The sequence below is a fragment of the Pavona decussata genome, unplaced genomic scaffold, assembly GCF_977016875.1.
Source record: "Pavona decussata unplaced genomic scaffold, jaPavDecu1.1 SCAFFOLD_244, whole genome shotgun sequence".
NCBI classification, from domain to species: domain Eukaryota; kingdom Metazoa; phylum Cnidaria; class Anthozoa; order Scleractinia; family Agariciidae; genus Pavona; species Pavona decussata.
In genome coordinates, this window is record NW_028145649.1 from 787,218 (window position 1) to 805,208 (window position 17,991).

General features: G+C 38.4%; 1 protein-coding gene and 1 pseudogene across 2 annotated transcripts in view; one reads left to right on the forward strand and one right to left on the reverse strand.

Moving 5' to 3' along the window:
* The window catches only part of LOC146457285 (ATP-dependent RNA helicase DDX24-like), a 31,275-nt pseudogene extending 23,565 nt beyond the window's left edge, over positions 1–7,710 (forward strand). Inside the window, exons 12-15 of the transcript XR_014858509.1 lie at positions 3,869–3,946; positions 4,615–4,679; positions 5,950–6,048; positions 6,597–7,710. The product of XR_014858509.1 is annotated as an ATP-dependent RNA helicase DDX24-like (transcript). The remainder of the gene's footprint in view (positions 1–3,868; positions 3,947–4,614; positions 4,680–5,949; positions 6,049–6,596) is intronic.
* Positions 7,711–7,980: 270 nt separating this feature from the next.
* LOC146457286 (uncharacterized) lies at positions 7,981–15,577 on the reverse strand. Its single transcript, XM_085092038.1, has 6 exons — positions 15,220–15,577; positions 13,189–13,406; positions 11,438–11,775; positions 9,701–10,112; positions 8,678–8,903; positions 7,981–8,276 (listed from the first exon to the last, which is right to left on the reverse strand). Exons 1-6 carry the CDS (start codon positions 15,422–15,424, stop codon positions 8,104–8,106), a joined length of 1,572 nt encoding a protein of 523 aa, XP_084948164.1. The 5' UTR covers positions 15,425–15,577; the 3' UTR covers positions 7,981–8,103.
* Positions 15,578–17,991: the final 2,414 nt, after the last annotated feature.

The window sequence follows — 17,991 nt, forward strand, 5'->3', positions numbered from 1 at the left end:
TCTTCAATGGAGTATTTGTATGTTTTGTCAGATGAAGGGAAAAATAATATTTTAAAAAAGTTAGATTGTTTTTACTTACATATTAATGTACAGTACATTAACAGAGTACAATTAAACTATCATTACCTTCAAATTTTTGCCATCTTTATTTTAAACTCAGTGTACATTATTTGTTTAGTTATAAAAAAAAAACTCAGTATATTATGTAATAACTTTTGTATATTTTTAAGATTGAGGAGGCTTAATATTCATAAGCCTCATGGTATCTTTTATTGAGCCTGATCCTCTCCACTACTTGAGTTTTTTTTTATTTCTTTTATTTGTTTGTCTGTGTACGTGTGGGAAATAAATAAATGTAAAGATTTTAAGGTACTTCTGCATTTCGAAGTCCAGCTTTAGGCTTCAGTATTATCTACACCTGTTTTTTGACTGGTCAAGTTGTGTGGCTCTTCACTGTCACGGTGTGTTGACTTTCTTGCAGAGAAGATGGTTGTAAGTAACAGGCACAAGTCTTTATTCTCAACTGCCCCTATATATACTGTAAAAATAAACTTCAAATCTGTATGTACTATTACATTTGAGATTAAACTTTCATCTGAAGGTAACCTCAAACCACGGCCTAGGACAAATAATTAATTGTTCTTATTTTGCATGGAATATGGAACAGTGACAAAAAAATCTGACAAAATTTCTCAACACAAAATCTCTCAAAATTTAAGAAAAATGTTCAACACACCATTACCTCCGCCTGAAAGGGGGAATTTTCTCTGAATTTTTTTCTTTGGCAAACTGGCCATGGGCCGTGACTGAAAAAAGTGAAACTTTTGCTCTCGTGTGCGGCGTTTGATCATCGTGGAGATGTCTCCAGCGTTTCCCTTGTGGCACTGAAACCGAAAGGGAATTAATCGAAACGGCAACCTGAGATGGACTCCACTCCACAACAGATCAGTCATCTCCAAATTTTTATCCACAATAAAATTTATAGATGTTAAAGAACTTCTCTATTTTTCCATGATAACCTTCACTAGTAAATAACATGTTCGAATTATTCAGAACGTTGACGACACCAATGTCCTCTCTATTACGTTTAATGTTTTCATACTTGCGAACGGCTTCACCAATTCGTTCTCCTACCGCTTTTTCTCCCAAACTGACTGATATAATGATATTTTCCGAAAATAATTTTTCACAACAGCGACAGTAATCAGTTTAAGCTGTTTGCATTTTGCCGTGATTTACCGTCGTATGACAGTAGTGGCAAACTTCCTACGATAAAACGGCTGATGTTTAGCCGGCTAGAAATTGTTTCACTGACATAATTCAAAACCTGTCTTTGAATTGGAGTGTTTCTAATTTTTGGTGTGAAAAAAAAAAAAAATAAAAATAACCGTGACACACACATAAAAATTACAAAACTCCGAGTTTGACATTTTAAATCTCCCTCCTAAACAAGGAAAGTTGGTAGGGGGGGTTTCCGGTTTGGTTAACTTCCGCAAATGACCAACGGACTTCCTGTCGATCTTCCATTGTTATGCAGACGACCAATCAAAAAAATGATATTTTTCCATTATCCCAGAGTCTCTCCTGGCGCCGCCCCGCTGACCAAAAAGCCTGAGGACTCTGGGTACGAGATTGATCACGTGCTAGGAGACCGTGGGAAAGTGCGAATAGGCCATTTCCGAGTTGCTGTGAACCTCATTATAAAGGCGAGGCTACGTGCAAAGTTTTTGTTATGAAAATTAGTTTTCATTCATATGCAAACAAAACTAATTTTCATACGAAAAGCTTTTGCACTTAGCCTCGCTGTCAAAATGAGGCTCACAGCAACTCGGAAATGGCGTATTTCATTGACGCCCATACAGTGTATACAAAAAATTTGTACTACTGTATTCACTCACGGGTTCCATCACTAGTCTGAAATGTCAGCCGTCTCCTCCCCCTAACCCTGAGACGGCTGACATTTCAGACTAGTTCCATCACCCGTCACGCTGCTTTTTTTATGGGCCATCACGCGTCGCAAAAAAGAACCCTTTGCCACTCTCAATGAATGCCACTTACTATTAGCTGTTGTGCCCTATTTGTCAGTCGGTTGCCCTTCGTAACATTTGATAGCATTTCCAACGATGTTCAGATTTAGTAGTTTTTCTGGCTCCAAGTCCTCGTGATGGTAAACGCTATGACAACGTTCCACAACACAAACAGGCAAGTGTAATACACACACACACACAAAATAAAAAGTAAGTAACTAAGTCGCTTTTTATTGGAATTCTATGTAAGCTGTTAATTTGCATGTATTCCCATACAAATCCTCATATTAATTTTACGTGCCGATGATTATAACATTTTCACTGTTACCTAATATTACAAATATATAGCTGTCAGTGAGCTTGGGACAGTTGTGAACATGTATGAACCCTAAACAGAAGAGCAACAATCATCTGATGCTGTAAATTAGTGTTTTACTTGCCAACCCCCCCCCCCCCCCCCTCCCACGCCCCAACCAAAGAAATAGAGCACAAGGGCTTATTATATTCCACATTATTCTGGGACAGCAGTTTCCTATTTAGTACGCGACATGCATAAAATAGCTTTGACAGTAATCTTGAATGGCCCCTTTTTTTTAATTTGGGAGCATTTCCATTTTTGTTTCCTCCCCACCCCCACCCCAACCCGTCTGGATGTGCGCACGTTTCTGTAACGCAATCTCATTGTTTAATCACGGCGGAAGGTCAACGGAACATAAACGATTTCTTGACGAGAATCTCCAGTTCAAAGCAGGATTTAAATGGTTGCTGAAAGAAGTTTTGGTCATTAAGGATAACAAAGAAATATTTGACACCTTGCACACGGCAGCTTATGGGGCGGAAGGCAATTTTTTCGGCCGATAGTTGTCCTGACGGACTTTGAAGAATTCAACTCAGTTTAAAGGCTGCGGTGTATTACAGTGATTTCGCACAACAAATCATCGAAAATGCGGCTGTATCCAACTGAAACTATAAATTGATATATTTTGAAATATCCAGTTCTCGATATTTCACGAGGTAAGTGGAATTTATCATTATATTCTTAGTAAATCGTTATTTTCATGTTGTTATGCTAATTAGGAAGGCGGTGTTTGTTGACAAAAGTACAATTAAAACTTCTTCTTCTATAATTTTCTCTTTTTAACTGCCCAAAAATTTTATTGCATATCCTTACAGACGAGACATTGCTCTTTAACTGGGATGCTGTTTTAGGGTGCCAACTAATGTATCTTTAGCGATATTTTCCTTTAAACTCGGCCATTTTTTTGGCACTTGAAGAGTAGTTCACTAGGGAAGAAATTAAAAATTTTGTAAAAAAATCAGATTTCGATCAAATTCCCAAAAAAGCTTCTCAACACAACAACAAACATTTGCTTGTTTCGAATAATGAGATTTTGTTCGGATTTGTAACGCTTTCTTTGTAAGACAAATTCTTAAAAGTGTGGCCTAAAATGGCCGCTAAAAGCCCTCTCATAGCGGTAAAACCAAGATGGTCGCAGTACGGCTAAAATACGAATCGAACTGAGCTGAAAGTTATATTTATGTGAATCACTTATATAGACCATTCTTCTGAGAAAGTTTGAGGGATTTCATTTTTTCTCGTCCAAACGACGATAGTCGATATTTACAGAGGACGGCTCTTAAAAATCCCAGCTAGTTGGAAGCAAACCAGTTGGCCATTTACAAAGCGTGGCCTTGGATTTGAAAACGGGGCTACCGTGAAACAAATCCAAGTGGTCAGAGTGGGACTTGAACCCGGGCCCTCCAGCGCCCTAACTAGGACACCTCCCCTCATTTGTGTTTCCTTTTGTTTATTTATTTATTTATCACGTGTTGTTTTGTAGATTTAGATGGAAGAAATCTGGCAATGACTGGATTCTTGCCTCTGCCAAAGCTATGGATATTGAAGTTGACGAAGATTTGTATCCTTTTGTGAAGTTCAAAAGGGATTATTGCAAAGATTGACAAAGTATATGTCAGTAAAGTGGTTGTTGATTAAATTCTATAGTTCTCCCCACGCGCTGTTCAAAAACTCTTACATTGAGTATGTTCCAACCATTACCAACGAAAGAAACTTTTAGGGCGCGCTTTTTGGGGGGCCATATTTTGTGTATTTTGAAAAATGTATGTTGTATCTGTTGCCCGGTAAAGAAAACATATCCAAATGGCTGAGGTAAACGTGTGGAATTCTTATTAATGTTTTAGAAGAATAACATTTAATAATTATTTCGAGGTATTCTGATTTTGGAATATCCGGAAAACCGCGCCCTTAAATACATCTGTGACCCACAGTTCAAACATATGCGTGGCATTTCACTTAAATTCAATAAAAAATTATTGACCAATCAGAAACAAAGATTTTTAAAACTCAACCACGTAGCCTGTATATGATTTCTGCCGGCTGCCCGTGTATTTTCCCGCGCTTGCCGTCGGTCTCATGTTTTCTTTCGTCGGATTTTGCCTTGTGTACTTCCAGAGTTCATAGTTATACTACAGCTTTTTACGAATAAAGTCACCATATCACTGCGGCAACCCCTGGCAGCAAAACTCTTCCTTACTAGTTATTTGCCTTTGACGAGCACCCATACAGGTTAGAAGATCTTGGAGATTCAGGAGAAAGGAAAGAGAGACAGAAAAAGCTGAAGCAAATGAAAGGTACTGAGCATTCCAATAAACAATTTCTGTATTCTTGGTATTGATGTGGATCTAGCAGCTTGCAGTGGAGGCCCTTGCAGGGGAATATATTAAAAATATATATTTGCCTGTGAAGATTCCCTTTGCTTGAGTCTCGTGTGCAAACTGGATTCAGTTTAATAACGAGAATACCATTAGAGCCGATTTCAAATGAGTGTCGAAAGTAATTTCACGTTTGCTTTGGTTTTGCTTTACTTTGCTCTGTGATTGGCCAGCAAAATACGCGCCACGATCTCAACCAATCAGCAGCAAAACCAAAACCAATCGTGCCTTACCCGAACGCATTTTCCCGCGCTTGGCGCTGGTTACATGTATTTGCATCGATTTCTGATTGGTTCATTACGCTGTTTGCGTCTGTTGTGATTGGCCAGAGTAATTACTCTGGTTTTAGTGTTACGACACTCAATGAAAACCGCTCTAAGGTCTATTTAGCTTGCAGCTCTAGATTGTTGGCAGTCTCTTTCTGGATAGCTGTGTGAAGAGCTAAAAGATCGAAGAGAAATTTCTAGTAGTGTATTACAACTCACTGTTTACAGCTATTTTAATTAACGTTGTCGGATCAAAATAAAGCTAAAAGACAAGACCGCAATGTTTTGTGGGATTATTTTTTATGAATAATTTCATCAAAATCATCCCTGCACGTGCAGGTCATTGTACTGCTAATTACAACCTATAGTTTTCTCCAGGCATGACTGATTTTGATAAATTTATTCATAAAAATCTTGTCTTTTAGCTTTATGCTTTGAACCGACAACGTTAATTGAAATAGCTGTATACTGCATTGTAACTTAGGTTTAGCGAAAAAACCTTTCGTTTTGCCAGCGTGCAATGTCACAGTCTTGCACAAGAGATGTGAAAACTAGACGCACTAGAAAACAACAGTGAGCTCACCACGTGAATGGCGGCAAAATTGCCTCCTGCGTGGACAAACGCGCGTGGTGTCTCCATGAGGAGGGGGAGTGGGGAGGGGGAGGATTTTTGCGCGCGTTCGTGTATTTCGCTCACTCCACTCGCCCTGAGAAAAATAAGAAAACTACTCATGGTCCAAGAAGAAAGCGGCGAGAATTTCAAGTAAATTGATAGGAGGTTTCGTGCTCGGGCGCCTCTCAGGTGTACGCTGGCATGGAGCCAGCTCGAATGCTGGTTTTGACATTTTACAAACTCACTTATCGCTTTTGTAGTCGTTCCATAATGTAATTTTTCACGATATTTTACTTTTCCTTTTCCTCAGCTGAACCCTCCAGTTTGGTGAAGACGCCATTAATACCTGCTGGATTTAGCGGAAAGTATCCTACGAAGAGCGGGACCCTGCTGATGCCCGGGATCAAAGGTAAATTACATTACATTACTGTTGTACAATATATGCACTGGGCTTCTGTTGTTGAAAGGGGGCTTATTTTCAGGGGGGTAGGGTGGGGCGGGGCTTCTTAATTTTGGAGGGAATTTTGCGTTTTAGTATTGGTTGACTTTGGCAATAAAGTAGCTTTAGGGGGGTGCCTACTATTGTTACTGCGCATCTCGAGATACTCAGGTTTCCTATGGGTGGTGCGTACTAATACAGGGATATTTTTGCCCGGTTTAAAACTATGAGGAGAAAGCAGAACGTAGCAAGTGCTTTTGGTATCCAAAAAGAAAATTGGGGGTAACCTTGCAATGTCGCACGCAACCTTCAAACCGGCAAAATTTGGCTTAATAGAAAACACCCTGTACTTTCGCGTCTTAACAGTCGATCTAAAATCGGGTTGAAGGGGGGGAGGGGGGGTTGCCTTCTCTACGGAAGGATTGTGGAGCGTTTATTCAGAACTTAACGATAAGTAAACATTAGGCGCTTTTTTAAAACGGTTGTTAAAACTGCTTTCTCTCTTTTGCATTCATAAGCTGAAACAAGTTGTGAGGATAGTGGGAAGGTAGCGGTGGAAGAAGTGAAAAGGAAGAAACGACAAAAGAAGGCCAAAAGATCCACAAGGTGAAAGCGAAATCAGGTGAAAACTGAAAGACGCAAAGCGACACAAGGAAAATGTTATCAATTGGGAGATTAAATGAGTCAGCTGGATTTTCCAAGTGCTTCACCAAATGAACAGTTCGGTAGTTGAAGGCTGGGATGTCAAAGGACAGTTGAATAACATGTGACCGCCTTGAGGATCCACAAGTGCTGTCGCCCACGGGCGGTGGATGATTACGAGGGATTGTCACGGGATTTCACGAAGGTTTGGTGGCGAAACTGTAAGGAAGACTACGCTGTGTAAGCCAGAAACAGGCGCAGGATTACATTAGCAGTTTCAATGATTATTGACTCTGAAATTAACTGAAGAACAACAGAACGCTGTTTGAAAGGCTTGGTAGTTACGCCGTATTTGCAGATAACTTGCACACGTGAATCCACTGTATCGAAAAAGATGGGGAATGGTACATTGACGGATAATTCTTAGGGTACGAAAACCCTAAAAACGCACAGAAAAGCTTTAACAACTTCAAACCTAGCATACACAATGTTGTTAGTACAGGGACGAATTTCGCAAAAAAAAAAAAAAAGACTTTCTATGTGCCTATTGGCTGTATAAGGTTTGCGAGGTATTGTGGTAAAATGCACAGCCACCATTTTTTTCCCGCACGGTGGATTGACTGACTAGTTCTGAAAACCACAAGAAAGATCAAAATAATCACTGCAATATAGTTCATTCCTAAATATCTTCTTAATGCATCCTTCCCACTTTCTTTTAGCTTTCAATTGTCTCTTCACCAAACACACCTTTCCCCGGTTACATTCCTCAGCGAACGCCATTTTGAATAGTCCACTTCCAAGTTGTTGTGAGCCTAGTTATGAGAGCAAAGCTAAGTGCAAAGCTTTTCATATGGAAATTGATTTTGTTTGCATATGAATGAAAAATAATTTTCATGACAAAAAATTTGCAATATTAGCCTCACTTTCATAACGAGGTTCAAAGAAACTCGGAAATGGCGTATTATTTGGGGAATAGTCAGTTTAGATTTAAAGTTCGCTCATGCGCACATGCAGTCGGTAGCTCTATAGAAATATAAAGAAAGCTAACAGCAAGATGTCAAAAAAAGTTGGCAAACAGTCCAAAATTGCTAAAGGTAAAATCACGAATTAATAATGAATTAATATGTTGTCACCAATGCTCGCGACATGTACTTTACGATTATTATTGACAGATTACTTTTTAAATTGTTTAGAATATCTGTCGTTATTTATTTCTTGGGCTAAAGAACACAAAAATGATTACTTTTTACAGTCCAAGAGTTCATATTTGCATATCTGTATAATAAATATAACATAATTTTTACACATTTTTGTGCCGAAAAATAAAGTCTTTTAAACACTACAAGAATCCTATGTTTGTGTTTACAAAATAATGTGCATATGTCACGTGCTAGGGCCCGGGTCTCTAAACTGCGGACGTCGTAAGTTGGTGACGGCCGCGGAAGACTGGTGTTTAGAGGCGGGTATGTGATGCCTGGTGGATATTGAAAAGAGCCCAGGCTTCCTCGCTCTCAGTTTTATTTGTGACAGTGGAGTGTCTTCAGGTTGAAGCAGAACTGAAAGACAAGACACCAAAAATGCAGTTAGCAAATGAAACTATCTGAATTTCCTGAAAGATTGAGATAATATCAATTTCGCTTCTTCCCTGGTGACTCCATACAAATCCTTCTAATTTTGTCTCAGTTCCAAATATAAGAACTAAGACAAAATTAGAAGGATTTGAATGGAGTCATCAGGGCATAACAGAGCTAATATCTCGCCCCCAAAATGCAATAAGATGCTTATTTTTGGCAAGTAGGCATTTTTCATCATGCTCTTTCCGAATATACTAACAAATCCCATAATTTCAAAAATTCAAATATTTGTGACGTCACACTTTAGAACTCTATATTTTTGAAGAAAAATAAAAAACTCCTTGCAGTTTAGATGCCGTAAATCAACTACAAACTCAACTCACCTCGTCCAAGCAGTGCCTTGCTGACCTGCACTCCATGCATCTGACACAGCTCTACCACGTCGTTATATTCCTTCATGGTCATCCTTCGATGCCTGTCCACCATCTCCCCCAGCCTACCCCCCATGGTAGATGGCGCGACCGTCACTTTCTCCGGGGGTACCCTCTTCCTTTGCTTTTTCTCTTTCTCTTTCCGTTTCTGCTGTTTTTTCGAGCGTCTGTCTTTTATCTGCAGGAGATTTTGCTGTCATGTTAATACCAGACTTTTTTATAAGTTCATACCTTGAATAGGCCATTTTACAGTTGTGTGCTTAGTGACCTGGCCCTGGATTGGAAGCGAGGGTGACGGTGACCTTGTTTTATGACAGACCCCACTGCTTTTCATATGTAAATGCAAACTAGTTAGCATAACAACAGCATGATCTACATATGAAAAGCAGTGGTCAAAACAAGGTCACCCCCAGCCTCGCTTACAATCCAAGGCCAGGTCACTTAGCACACAACTGTAAAATGGACTATTGGTAAAAACTGATTGTCGCTTATTCCTTGACTAAATTTGGAAGTTCGGTTCATAGCATTTTCTAATCTCCCCAGAAATGATTGTTGTACGAACGGGATACTTAGATACAAATTTAGCAAATGTTTCACTTTCTAAGTCTGTAAAGTATTAAAAAGAGCATTTCCAAGTTGCTGTGAGCCTCGTTATGAAGCGAGGCTAAGTGCAAAACTTTTCCTCTTCATATCACAAGTAGGTAAATCCGTAAGATCTCGGGAAAAACTCGGCGCGTCAAGGTTTTTATACAAGGACCTCTCAGTTTGGTTTTACAATTTGTACTGAGTAGTCCTGCTCGTTTTATCCATCGCAATTTACTTGTATGCCTTCTGGTTTTTTTCCCAATTGAAGTTTTATTAGACCACGCACTTAAAAACATGGGTCGAATCGTCGTGAGATCGGGCGAACTGACTTTTCAAGCGAAATGACCGGATTCCAGCTACGCAGGCGAGAAGGAAACAAAGTCACCTTACCTCATCTTGCGTCAACTGTTCCACTTTCTCTGACAACTGAAATGGAGGAATTTCCAACAGAGTTGGCGACATACTACAGTCACTACTACTAGAGGGGGAATAAGGGCGTGACCCTTGTGCCTGGGGCTCAGAATCGGGCCTTTGTCCAACAAAAGGCACAGGCTGGCCTGGAGAGGGTGAAAAGGCTCTCTGAGGGGAAGTCGAGGGTCTCTGTTGAGCAGGGCTCCGTGAGGGAGGTCTTTGAGGGGATGTAGGTTTCTGTGGAGAGCCTGGCCTCTGTGTTCCTGAGCTGGCCCATTTTTCCTGAGAAGGATCCACAGCTGGTTCTGGTTCTTCTGGAATTGTTTCTGGTCTTTTTGCTGATTTGGTGTTAGCAGGACCATGAAGGAACTCTCCAGTTTGCTTGTTAACCCTGAAGAAATATAGAATGTTGACAAGCATCAGTCCCTGCGTCTTGAATGGACTGTGGACCTCTTTTATAGCAATGAAAGGGCTCAGTGAAAATTCGCATTTCAGATTGCTTAAATTGCAGTGTTTTAGCTCAGATTCACCGTAGCATTTTAGGCAGCATCTAAGGATCTATCAGCGTCAGCAGCATAGTCACTTCCTATCTGAGTCACCAAGGTCCCCACAATTTCCTATTTACATTTTTCTGCTTAAGGACGGTGCCTACTTTTGTTACTTCGCATACGTTCTGCACATCTCAAGATACTCAGGTTTCCTATGGGTGGTGCCTACTAATTTAATACTGACAGGGATATTTTTGCCCGGTTTAAAACTATGTGGAGAAAGCAGATTTTTGCGAGTGCCCTTGGTATCCAAAAAGAAAAAAGTCAAAATATGTGTGGTTACTCCCAATTTTCTTTTTGGAGTTTGACAGCCCTTGCTAAGATCTGCTTTTCCTGCATAGTCAGAAACGACGCAAAAATGCTTCGGTATTAGTAGGCGCCATCCTTAAGGTCCTCAGTATTTAAAGCCCAGAGGACGAACTGTCCTCATTTAACCCACAAACAATTATTAATAGTTCTTTAGAAAGTCAAATGCCCAACATATGCCTAAAGTCCTTCCCATCGGGTTTTACGATGATGAGTACAGAGACATGATTGGATACACAATGTAAATGACTGTTCCTCAAACTAATATTGATAGTATTATTCTTATGATAAAACAAAGGAAATCACTACCGTGAAGAAGTTTTGGAGTTTTGGAATGGTAATTATCTTAATTATCATAAAATTTTGTAATCTTTTGCTTTGATTTTTTCTGAGAATTATTACATAAATATATCTTTTTAATTGATAGTTTCAAACACTGAAAAGAGCTTAAAATAGAAAAAAGATCCCGGCAGTTAGTACACAACTAAGCAGTTGCAAAAAGAAAGCCTGAAAAAAATTCAGCCTTGAACGGGATTTGAACCCATGACCTCAGGCTTTCTTCAAAATATATTGCTCTTTTGGCGATCAGTGTTTATTATTATAATTGATAAAAAGGCTTAAAACTGATCTAAAAAACTTGTAAAGTTTCCCAAATTTTTGAACCATATCTCTAGTTCTTCTGAAAGCGTTTCATCCCATTTCCAAACACATCAAAGTTGGTTTAAAATACTCAGGTGTGCCCTGTTTTTTTCAACCCATTTCTCAGTGTTTGGAAATCAGATGAAACACTTCCTCATGTTTGACATTATTACTAATGCTAATAAGTTAAGCCACTTAGCTCAGAAACAGTCTGACTCCTAACCTTTGTTCTAAATATGACTGTCTTCCCACAGCCAGCTCTCTGTAATCCAGGGCATCACTGCTATCTCTATCTAGAGCCATTATCAAATCCTCCAAGTCAACCTCCGTCAGCGGGATGTGCCATGATCGGATGATGTTCCTAAACTCCTGCCGTGAAACTACCCAGTTCTTGTCCTTATCTGCTTGTGCAAAGAGGTCCAGCAGGCGAAGCCTCTTGCGCTCCAAGTAGTCCTGGATGACAGCCAAGGCAGCTGGGGAGGGATGGCGAATAGTGGGCACTCCCCTGTCCTCCCCTGTTACAAGGGTATCCTCTTCAATCACAGGGGGTGGGGTGGGTGTCTTGTTTGAAAGAAGTAAAACAAAAGACGAGTTAATTTTTTTTATGAATTCAATAAACAAGTCAAGAGTGGTTTTCAATTTTACAGCAGTACGTTACCAACAGCATGCAAGTTATTTTAGAGGCTGAATTATTTTACTGTTTATCTTCTTCCCTTTTCATTCCTTTTTTATTAGTTTTCATTGTAATTGTAACTTTTACATAAACATCATTTTGAGTGACTTTCCATGGCCCACAATTAAAGTCCATGACTTTCTAGGCCTGGACACAAATATTATTACAAAATTCCATGACTTTCCAGTGGTTTTCCATGATACATATAAAAGCCTGTAACACCTCATCAAATTTTATAATTTCACAAAGTCGTGATATCATTGTAGATCCATATATGTTTAGTTAGTAATAGTTTTATTGTCACTGTGATGCACATTTGATCATGTATTAGTATGTTAATTTGTGCAATATCAAGTAACAGATATTATAATTATTAAAGGCAGTGTAAACTTCTCGATGCGCAGAACCTAAGCAAAGGATGGTTCGGTGGCAAACCATAGTCAACTTCGCAAAGACTAAACCATAACAACTAATCACAAACTTCTAATCATACCTCTAAATCCTAATGTTCACTAACTAAAGAAAAATCATATTGTACAGGTACACTGAAGCTCTAAAAATGTCATCATCATCATCATCATCATCATCATCATCATCATCATCATCATCATCATCATCATCATCATCATCATCATCATCATCATCATCATCATCATCATCATCATCATCATCATCATCATCATCATCATCATCATCATCATCATCATCATCATCATCATCATCATCATCATCATCATCATCATCATCATCATCATCATCATCATCATCATCATCATCATCATCATCATCATCATCATCATCATCATCATCATCATCATCATCATCATCATCATCATCATCATCATCATCATCATCATCATCATCATCATCATCATCATCATCATCATCATCATCATCATCATCATCATCATCATCATCATCATCATCATCATCATCATCATCATCATCATCATCATCATCATCATCATCATCATCATCATCATCATCATCATCATCATCATCATCATCATCATCATCATCATCATCATCATCATCATCATCATCATCATCATCATCATCATCATCATCATCATCATCATCATCATCATCATCATCATCATCATCATCATCATCATCATCATCATCATCATCATCATCATCATCATCATCATCATCATCATCATCATCATCATCATCATCATCATCATCATCATCATCATCATCATCATCATCATCATCATCATCATCATCATCATCATCATCATCATCATCATCATCATCCCTGTAGGACTCTATGTTGATAGTGCATCTCAAGTTAATACCTCTTTAATGGTAATTTCAGGTCGTCCTTTCAGTATCATCCTTTTCAGCACTCTGTTTTCCAATTCAGTTTTAGCAGTCTTGTTTTCAAGCCAGTCCTGTTTTAGGCCACAGTTGTTTAAAATTCCTCGGATCCTCTTGCGTTCCTGTAATCTTCTCTTGTAACTTGCAACTTGAGAGTCAAAGCTGTCAGTTTCTGAGCCACCTTGAGCATTCTTGTCTAGAAATCATAAAACTTTGATTAATAAAATTTACTTTATAGAATGATGAAGAAAAAGTATTATGACCAACAGGGCTCTCATTGCAAGGAAAGGCTAGTGCATGTAAGAATAATAATTAATATTACTGTACCCAGCTATAGTTAAAAACTGCGGAATTTCCATTAGGCTAAAGTGCGATGCGCCTTACTGTGGCCAACCAACAAACTTTGTTCGGTAGCCATGGTAAGGGGCGTCACACTGTAATAAATATAGAAAAATCCTGAACCAGATTTTGGAAAGTCTGGCTGAAATGAAAAAAATTATGTCTGAGTATATTAATGCGAGCAGTCAGACAGATCAATACGTTTATCAATACGTTTATCGATTAGAATGGCAAATAACGAGGTCAAATAAATAAAAATACGAGTCCAGTCACAAACTTAAATGGAAAAAATATAGACTGTACGCTTTAGATACTTTATAACGGTATAGTGCTCTCGTTTTTTCTCCCTTAGTGACAAACTGTAGAAAAATAGGTTAGTAAATAAAAATGATATGTATTATAAAAATAACTAGCATAACTAACATAAGTGTTGTATTTATAATTAGTATTTTAGTATTGTAGTAATGTTACTATATTGTAAATAGTGTTACGCATTGTTAGAAATTTAGTTTTGTAAGTAATGTTAGTATTGTTAGCAGTGTTAGTGTTGTAAGTAATGTGTGGTACTTCAATAAAGAAAAAAAAAACATAAAAAAAAAAAAAATCCCGAAAATTATTATCCACTTCACTTTATCTGAGTATACATCATGGTGTTCCAGATAAAAGAGGGATCTTTAAGGTCAAAAACCCAAGTAAAGTGGATTCCTGACCTGACAAATTGAAATTGAAGAGATCCAACCAGATATGTTGACCCCCTCAAAAATTCTTCACTGACACCGACTCTAAATTATCTGGAACAAAGGCGTCAGTTTGGACACCAGGAAGAAAAAACTAAGCAGATAGTTTCCAAGTATGGATGCTGGTTGAAAATTTGAATCAAACTACTTGGGGAACACCACTATTGTATTAATGCCAATGGAACTGATAAATAATGGTTGTGAAGGAATTTTATAAATCTCACGTCTGATTGTCTCAGGTCTAAATTACCAAAAATAAATGATGGCATTTTTTAATTTCTTAATTAATCTGCATGTGAAATCGTCAATGATACACGTACCTTGATGACTAAAAATATCTTCATTTAGTCCCTGGAGGATACCAAAATCCACAATTTATACACCAAAGAGAGATCGATGACGATATTTCCCACCTCTAAAATTACAAGGGAGTCCCTCTGTCCTCTACAGAGGCTGACTGCTCGAGTGCGAAAGAGGCCTCTTTTGTATAATTAGGAGGAGAGAGAGAGAGCAACCCTACTGGGCATACAGCAGTTAAATCTAAATGATGAGTTAATCTGTTTGACTTTATTTATACCGAGAAAAATTATCAGGTAAACTAAAGATGCTTGCCCAAGTTCGGCGTGCAGACAAATTATGTCTCTTGACTGTATAAAATAAAGTCATTTGACGATCGGGTCAACAGTGAATAATCTTTAGCTTATCCGCATGCACACATTGAAACAATAAGAAACCATTATTGAAGACCTGGACGAAGCTTTGTTTTAAAAGTGCGCTTAAATTTTTACCAACTAAATTCTGGCTTGTTTTTACTAGCCCATACTGTATACGCTTACCCGGCAAGGAGATACGGTATCCGGTCGTTTCGCTACAAAGTCGTTTCGTTACTTCGTTAATTTTTTCCCAATTATCCGATATTATTTGCCTTCTTACCTTTGCTCACCGTTGTCGCCGAAACATCTCTAGCCGGGCATTTTATGAAAGGGACAATTATTACGCGTCTTCTGCTCAATTCTGAAGGTTCTCCCCATCTCTTAATACTCTCGCGGTATGTCTTCGATGGGAGAAGATTGCGAGTTCTGGGCACTTTGAATTCCTTCTCTTCACACTCCTCGGATCCTGCGAGTTTTATATTCATTGAATCGGGTATAAAAAATTATATAAAAAGATTTATAAAGAATTCACACCACACTTCAAAAGTCACTCATCTAGCGTCCGCCATATTGGAATTGTGTTGCTTGTGCATGTGATTGAGGCTGTTGTCATTAGGTTGCCATGGAAGGAGCGCTACGATTTATCCCCTCCCTCCCCACACACATGAATTTTGGTAGGAATGAAGCCTTAACACTAGGATCTGCATCTGCAGCCGCTACAGCGCAGAGACTCCGCTGTTGCAGATTACCTGGAATTCGTAGACGAAGAAATAAAAAAAAAAAAGTGAAATCGCATTATAATTGTACTAAGATTTACTATGTTTTATTTGCGCAACAGGTATTTTCACTACAATCACGAGCACAGTAAAATTTCAAGCCTACACATGATCGTAATGCTTCTAAATTTCATTTCTATTACACAATTACACGCGTTTCTCTTCCTCATTGAGCTTAAAAGATGCGTGCAGTCACATCATTGTAACATTAATTTCGGACTTTGCCGGTTTACAATTGTGCAATCTGCTTTGTTCACTAACTAAAACTTATCGGTGTTATTTCGTACAGCATTATTCATTCAATTTATTCTCTAGTTAATATTTAGTATCATGCAACATTTCAGTTTAAATCACGTACATCAGTGCTTCTTTCCCGACACAAACTATAATAATTATAAAAGGCCATTAGTTATTTCAGCCGGTAGACTGGACATAAATTGCGCGTGATTGAGAAGTAATTAAATGGGGCATTGTCACGGCATTTTTCTAAGTTTTCGTCAAAACGGCACAAAAGTTTGTCAAAGTAACTTTAATCAAACATGAATTTGTTCTAAGAGTACAAAGAAAACAAAATAAACAGACTTTTCGAAGGAAGAGCAAAACATAACCAATAAGTTTAGTCGGATCTTCCCCAATTAATACACATGCTTTTTTTGTGACATTAAAAGCCGATTTCGACGGTGCGAATTTGTCGTAAAAGTTGAGTAAATGGCAAAGAAGTGACAAAAAATTGAACAAATTCCAGAAGTTTCGGGCTTCGCGCCTTATCTGTGGAAGGGTGGAATTTTTAAGGCGTGATTTTCGTTCAACTCACGAGTCCGCTCTGAAATAAAGGGTGACTGCAGTTTAGTTTCAAAGTTTGGGATGCTTCCTGACTTCGTTTTCTGGTTTCAATGTTCTTCATTTTCTAATCTTGGACATTTAGTTTTTCGTTTTCGACGTTCCCTAGCCCAATGCCAGAATAAATTATTATAGACAGCGAGCAGTCGTACTTTTTCCTCAGGTCATGCGCACAAAGTGACAATAAAATTATGTAAATTAGTAACATGAACGACGGGGATTGGGGAGATTAAGAACTTAGGAGAAGAAAGAGAGCGCTAGCAGTCTGAAATTATTCCCAAGACACTCATCATCAATTCATCTTGGTACGAATAACATTGAAACCTCCAATATTTTTTCCTACATTAATTCAAAAACCAGTTTGCGCCTTCATGAAAAGAGATTAGTATACAAATAAGTCATTTCTAAACAAACAGTAATCAAGTTAACCAATAATTTACATGTTTTCCAAAAGCACATTCCTCTGGGTCCTCCTTGAACAATTTTGTTGAAAGCTTGTGTTTGTTGATTGCATGATCCGGCAGCCATTTGATTTTAGTAAGCCGCCAGCCGGGAGGGGAAGGGGCTTACAACGGGGTGGGGTGGGTAGGTCTTGAATTTTTTGTTTTTCTTTGTTTTTTTTGTTTTTGTTCTTGGCTTGAATGTTATTTTCATAGAAACCCGCAACTTTCTTCCCTTCTCGCAATGTGAGTGGCAAGAACTTGCTATCCAGGGAAGCAGGGATGGCGCATGCGCAGTCATAACAATACTCGCCTCCCATAAAACGGCCCATTTCAAGTTGAATTTATTGTTGGTTCTCATCCTTGCTCGGAGGGTTTTTCTCCGGTTACTCCGGTTTTCATCTCACTACAACAACCAACATTTCCAAATTCCAATTCGACCAGGAACGCAAGGACACCTTTAAAAAGAGTTTCTAGAGAGCTCTTTGGTGCCCCGTGGGAAAACAAATTAAGTGAACGGATTTTTTTGCGTCTTTGTTTTGATTAAAAACGAATAAGAAAGTACAGCTTCTAACTCCAGTTCTAATTTAAACCGAAACAACGTTTAGTCGACTCCACAGTCAACTGAAAATTTCGAGATGTATTTTTGGAATCAAAGCATAAAATAGCTGAAAGAAGCCAACACTTTTAACACTTCAAACCAAAATATTCCAGCAGTTTCATTTTCCATTAGTTTGTACAAGGAAAACAATCCTGTTTTTACCGATCGTTCTCGACTTGTTTTTTGGCGCAGGTCTTTACAGAGAACTTCAAGGTATTTTCTTTGTCTTTGTCTTTGGGTAAGTCTATTTTCGACAGGAAAAATGAAGTCACCGTCATTTGGGAGCGGTTGAAAGGAAAAAATAAAATAAAAAAATCAATATTACTTTTATCACGCCAAAATAGCCATGTATGATTATTATTTTATTGCGAATGTTTTGATTACTTAATCAAGGT